This window comes from Otolemur garnettii, unplaced genomic scaffold (assembly GCF_000181295.1).
Source record: "Otolemur garnettii isolate 467f Iridium unplaced genomic scaffold, OtoGar3 scaffold00011, whole genome shotgun sequence".
In the NCBI taxonomy this organism is placed as follows: Eukaryota; Metazoa; Chordata; class Mammalia; order Primates; family Galagidae; genus Otolemur; species Otolemur garnettii.
In genome coordinates, this window is record NW_003852406.1 from 17,884,520 (window position 1) to 17,891,068 (window position 6,549).

At 41.7% G+C, this 6,549-nt stretch overlaps 1 protein-coding gene across 5 annotated transcripts in view; it reads right to left on the bottom strand.

Annotated features, from left to right (window-relative positions):
* The window catches only part of DPP8 (dipeptidyl peptidase 8), a 56,581-nt gene that overhangs the window by 43,139 nt on the left and 6,893 nt on the right, over positions 1 to 6,549 (bottom strand). For all 5 annotated transcript variants that reach the window (XM_003784433.3, XM_023510125.1, XM_023510126.1 and 2 more), the window contains one exon: positions 3,349 to 3,461. In XM_003784433.3, coding sequence (XP_003784481.1) covers positions 3,349 to 3,461 — 113 coding nt within the window. The remainder of the gene's footprint in view (positions 1 to 3,348; positions 3,462 to 6,549) is intronic.

Genomic DNA, 6,549 nt, shown 5'->3' on the forward strand with positions numbered 1-6,549 from the left:
CAACGCCCGGCTATTTTTTGGTTGCAGCCGTCATTGTTGTTTTGGCAGGTCCAGGCTGGGGATTTGAACCCGCCACCTTAGGTGTACGTGGCTGGCTCCTTAGCCGGTTGAGCTATAGGCGCCGAGCCGTCTTTCTACTTTCTTTATTTTTCTTTTCTTTTTATATTTTCTTGCAGTTTTTTTTGGCCGGGGCTGAGTTTGAACCCACCACCTCCAGTATATGGGGCCAGCTCCACAGAATATTGTCTGCATATATAATATATATCACATACAAGTAGCAGTGAGGGTTGCAAGAGGGAGTTGGTAGGGCCACAATGAAACACTGATGGTAAAGATTTAATAACTGTTGAAAATGGTACATGTATTATTCTACTTTTGTCTGTTTTGAAAATTTCCATGGTGGCTCACACCTGTAATCCTGGCACTTTGGGAGGCTGAGATGGGCTTGATTTGAGCTCAGGAGTTTGAGACCAGCCTGTGCAAGACAGAAACCCCATCTCTAAAAATAGCCAGGCATTGTGGCAGGCGCCTGTAGTCCCAGTTACTTGGGAGGCTGAGATCAGAGAATCACTTGAGCCCAGGAGTTTGAGGTTGCTGTGAGTTTTGATGTCAGGGTACTCTACCGAGGACAACATAGTAAAGTAACACTGTCTCAGAAAGAAGAAAAGAAAATTTCCATAATAAAAGTTTTAAGAAGTGTCTAATTAATTTGTAATTAGTGATTAATTTGCTTGTTTTGTTTTGTTTTTGAGACAGAGTCTCACTCTGTTGCCCCAAATAGAGTGCCTTGGCATTATAGCCCACAGCAACCTCAAATTTTGAGCTGAAGTGATCTTGCTTCAACCTCCTGAGTAGCTGGAACTACAGGCACCAGAGTTTAATTTGTAAACTTTTTCCATGAGAAAATTACCATCATTTCAGTTTATTTAACTGCTCTTAGAATAAGGACTGTTTTTTTCTGTTTTAAAGAAAAGTTACATGCCTATATAAAAGGATAACATCTATGATAAGATAGTTAACAATCAAAATGATTACTTTCCATGAAAGTTATATCTAAGTATAAATATAAATATATATATATACACATATATACACACACATATAAAATTTTTTTGTTTTTGAGACAGAGTCTCACTTTGTCACCCTTGGTAGAGTGCTGTGGCTTCATAGCTCACAGCAACCTCAAACTCTTGGACTCAAGTGATCCCCTTGTCTCAGCCTCCTGAGTAGCTGGGACTATAGGTGCCTACCACAATGCCCAGCTATTTTTAGAGATGGGGGTATCACTCTGGCTCAGGCTGGTTTCGAACCTGTGAGCTCAGGCAATCCACCTGCCTCACCTCCCAGAGTGCTAGGATTATAGGTGTGAGCCACCACCGTGCCCGGCTTAAAAGTTGTATTTTAAAAATTCCTATTAGAAATAGGAATTCCTGGCTTGGCGCCTATGGCTCAAATGGCTAAGGCGCCAGCCACATACACCTAAGGTGGCGGTTCAAATCCAGCTCGGGCCCACCAAACAACAATGATGGCTGCAACCAAAAGATAGCTAGGTGTTGTGGTAGGTGCCTGTGGTCCCAGCTACTTGGGAGGCTGAGGCAAGAGACTTGCTTGAGCCCAGGAGTTGGAGGTTGCTGTGAGCTGTGATGCCACAGCACTCTACCCAGGGGGAAAGCTTGAGGCTCTGTCTCAAAAAAAGAAAGCAAGAAATAGGAATTCCTTTAGTTCACTTTAGCCCACACCTGCTACATAGTAAAAAAACACTCAGTGTAAAAACAATAAATAAGAACTAAAAAGACAAAAAATTGTATCCAACTATCACCTTGTCCTTGGTATGATTGTTTTGTCTAAAGATAAAATATAGAAGAGGGAAAAAACTCTACACTTTAATCTTATATAAATTAAATTATACTATTTAGAAGCAAAAACTGAACTTAGTTCCTTCATTTAAGTTAGTGCTATGACTAAGCCTCCAAATTGCAAAATAAACTTAAAGATTTAAATAAAAACCCTTCTAAGGCTGGGCCTGTGGCTCACACCTGTAATCCTAGCAATCTGGGAGGCCAAGGCGGGTGAATGGCCTGAGCTCAGGAGTTTGAGGACAGCTTAAGCAAGAGCAAGAGCAAGAATTCATCTCTACTAAAAACAGAAAAACTAGCAGGGCACTGGGAGGGTGCCTGTAGTCCCAGCTACTCAGGAGGCTGACGCAAGAGGATCACTTCAGCCCAAGAGTTTAAAGTTGCTATGAGCTATAATGCTAAGGTACTCTACCTGGGGCAGCACAGTGAGACTCTGTCTACAAAACAAAACAAAGAAACAAACAAAAAACCTTTCTAAAAATACAGGGTGGACATAAAGTTTGCATGCAATTTAAAATAGTTTAACATGACTTGGTGCCTGTGGCTCAAGTGGCTAAGGTGCCAGCCACATACACCTAAGGTGGCGGGTTTGAATCCAGCCTGGGCCTGCCAAACAACAATGACGGCTGCAACCAAAAAATAGTGTTGCAGCAGGCACCTATGGTCCCAGCTACTTGGGAGGCAGAGGCAGGAGACTCGCTTGAGCCCAGGAGTTGGAGGTTGCTGTGAGCTGTGATACCACAGCACTCTACCCAGGGGGACAGCTTGAGGCTCTGTCTCTAAATAAATAAATAAATAAAATAAAATAGTTTAACATAGTAAATTGTACACAAACTTTATGGACACCCTGTATGTATTAGTTCTTTTATGTGAACAATCCCTTCAAAAAACTGAGTGCGCACATAACTAGAAAATTTTTGCAAAGGAAAGGCAGTTAAACAGGGAAAAAGGCAATTAAAAATTGAATTGTTATACTCCTTAGTTTTAGATATGGGAAATTAAATACAATTTAAGGTTTACATATTGCAAAAAACATAAAAATGTCTTAATTCCTTTTGTTTCATACCTACTCCAAATATAAAATACCATTCAGGCCGGGCATGGTGGCTCACGCTTGTAATCCTAGCACTCTAGGAGGCCGAGGTGGGTGGATTGCCCTGAGCTCAGAGGTTCGAGACCACCATGAGCCAGAGTGAGACCCTGTCTCTACCAAAAATCACTGGGCGTTCTGGCAGGTGCCTATAATCCCAGCTACTTAGGAGGCTGAGGCTAGAGAATCACTTAAACCCAAGGACCCAAGGGTTGGGGGAGGTTGTTGTGAGCTATGATTCCGCGGTACTCTACTGAGGGCCAGAAAGTGAGACTCTGTCTCCATAAAAAAAAAAAAGAAAGAAAGAAAATGAAAGCAAAATTCAAAAAAAATACCATTCAAATTTCTACTTCTAAATAAACGATCTGAAAACACACCAAAGCACAGGAATAACAATTCTACCTGAAAAAGATCCAGAAGAGGCTTCCAAGACAGCATTAAGACTGCTGCTCTGTTGATGGTTTTGGGAATTTCAGAATAAAACAGTGTATTTTCTCTGTTCTCACCAGACATGGCTATAAAAGAAAATAATCATTATTTTTTTCAAACAGCACTCTTACTACAATTATAATAGCAAGTACATAATGCCTTCTATATATGTTGCAATATAGGATATGCCTATGTCATATGCCATAGAAATTTTTCTTCAATAAAATTAAGGCTTTAGGCCAGGCACAGTGGCTCAAGCCTATAATCCTATCATTCTGGGTGACAGGATTGATGGCTTGAGCTCAGGAGTTCAAGATCAGCCTGAGCAATAGCATCTCTACTAAACATAGAAAAATTAGCCAGGTATTGTGCTGGGTACCCGTAGTCCCAACTACTCAAAAGGCTGATGCAGGAGGACTCACTTGAGCCAGGAGTTGCAGGCTGATGTGAACTACGACACCAAGGCACTCTAGCCTGGGCCAGAAACAAAATCAATTAAAAAATAAGGCCTTATAGAAAAATGCTGAGGTTTCATTTTAATATTCAGATATTCATCCCTCTCAAAGCAAATATAAAAATATGTATGATGATGTAAGGAAAGTTAAAACAACATCACTTTTAGAATTTTTTGACAATTGTTAGTCCCTTACGAGTTGGCAATAGACTCCTAAGATTCCAATGTGACAACTTCAGATTACTGTTTATTCTTCCCCTGAAACATTTAAAGTACTTACTTAGAAACACAGTCTAACTGCATTCTAGTTTTTCTTCATTATAAAAGTTCTAGGCTCAGCACCTGTGGCTTAAGCGGCTAAGGCGCCAGCCACATACACCTAAGGTGGTGGGTTCGATTCCCCAGCCCGGGCCCGCCAAACAATGATGGCTGCAACCAAAAAAATGGCCAGGCGTTGTGGCGGGCGCCTATAGTCCCAGCTACTTGGGAGGCTGAGGTAGGAAACTCGCTTGAGCCCAGGAGTTGGAGGTTGCTGTGAGCTGTGATGCCACAGCACTCTACCCAGGGGGATAGCTTGAGTCTCTGTCTCAAAAAAGAAAAAAAATAAAATAAAGTTCTATAACTATAATAATTAATAAGGCCTTTGGAGTTTCAAATAAAAGTATACTTATACTGGCTAGGTGTAGTGGCTCATGCCTGTAATCTAGTACTCCAGGGGGTGAAGGCAGATGATCGCTTGAGGTCAGGAGTTTTACACCAGCCGATGCAAGAGTGAGATGATGGCTCTAGCAAATATAGAAAAAAGTAGCTGGACACAGTGGTGCATGCCTGTAGTCCCAGCTACTCAGGAGGATCACTTGAGCCCAGAAGTCATCACTGGACTCTACCAAGGGCAAGACTTTGTCTCAAAAATAGAAAAAAGTATACGGAAATAACTTAAACACTTAAAATACTGGAATAACTTTATTTAAATAATTGTACTTAACACAGACTCTGACATAAGGTTTACTACAAATCTCTTTGGGTCTACTACAAATCTCTTTGTTCTTTATTGGGGAAGGGCAAAAGAAACAGAAAGTCTAAACCAAGTAGAAGCCAATCTATTTGTGAAATCATACAATAAATGAATGGGAAGATCTTCCCATTCTATACTGCTATTCTCAGCAGTATAGAATAAGCTACATAGAAAAGGAGTAACAGAGGTGGCACCTGTGGCTCAAAGGAGTAGGGCGCCAGCCCCATGTGCTAGAGGTGGCGGGTTCAAACCCAGCCCCAGCCAAAAACTGCCAAAAAAGAAAATAAAAAAAAAAGGAGTAACAGACACTATGGTTATGAAAAATTGAACCAATGGAAACTTGAACAAAACAAAACAAGTCCTTCTGCTCTAAGAGGTACTAAAAAGGTTATCACTTCCAAAAAGCTAGGGGAGAGTGATGGACGGAGAAAGTAAATCACAAAGAAAGAATCTATTTCTATTTCACAAATAGATTGGCTTCTACTTGGTTAAGACTTTCTGTTTCTGAGAAGAAATTGTCTCTCAGATGAAACAGATCTTCAGCCTATGTCTCTGGATAAGGGCAGCAAAAGGTAGTTTGTGGGAAGGCATGATAATTTCCATGCTAACCTTTGCAAAGATTGAGGATGAGCCCCCAACTATCCCTATCTTACTTTATCCCCCCCCCTTTTTTTAAACCTTTTTTAGTTTGTGTTGCCTTTAGAACAAAAAGTTAGACATATGCTGACATTACTTCAGCACTTGGTTTTGTCTAAAATGTATTTTGCATATTCCAGAATTGTTTCCTATGGATTTTTTCTTTTAAAGAAACAAGGTCCCGCTCTGTTAACCAGGCTGGAATGTAATAGCCTGATTATAGCTTACTGTTTCCTGGAACTCCTGGGCTCAAGCAATCCTTTCACTTTAGCCTCCTGAGTAGCTGGGAGTACAGGCGTGTACCACCAAGCCCAGCTCCAGATAATTTGTTTGTGTGTGTGTGTGTAGAAAAGGTCTCACCATATTGATCAGACTGTATCTTAAAGTCATAGCTGCAAATGATCTTCCTGCCTTGCTTCCTACAATGCTGAGATTACAGGTGTGATCCACTGCATGAAGGCTGTTATAGAATTTTTTCTTTTTTTTTTTTTTTTTGAGATAGAACCTCAAGCTGTCACAGCTCACAGCAACCTCCAACTCCTGGGCTCAAGTGATTCTCCTGCCTCCACCTCCCAAGTAGCTGGGACTACAGGCACCCGCTACAACGCCCGGCTACTTTTTGGTTGTAGCCATCATTGCTGTTTGGTGGGCCCAGGCTGGATTCAAACCCGCCAGCTCAGGTGTACACGGCTGGCACCTTAGCCACTTGAGCCATAGGTGCCAAGCTTTTATTTTTTTTTCTTGAGACAGGGTCTCACTCTGTTGCCCAGACTGGAGTACAGTGGTATCAGCATAGCTCAATGCAGCCTTGACCTGCTGGGCTTAAGCAATCCTCCTACCTCAGTCTCCTAAGTAGCTGGGACTACAGAGGCCATACCTGTATGTTTTAATTTTTTTGCAGAGATAGGGTCTCACTATGTTTCTCAAGCTAGTCTCAAACTCCTGGCCTCAGGTGATCTTCCTGCCTTGGTCTTTCTTTTTTTTTTTTGAGACAGAGCCTCAAGCTGTCCCCCTGGGTAGAGTGCCGTGGCATTACAGCTCACAGCAACCTCCAACTCCTGGGCTCAAG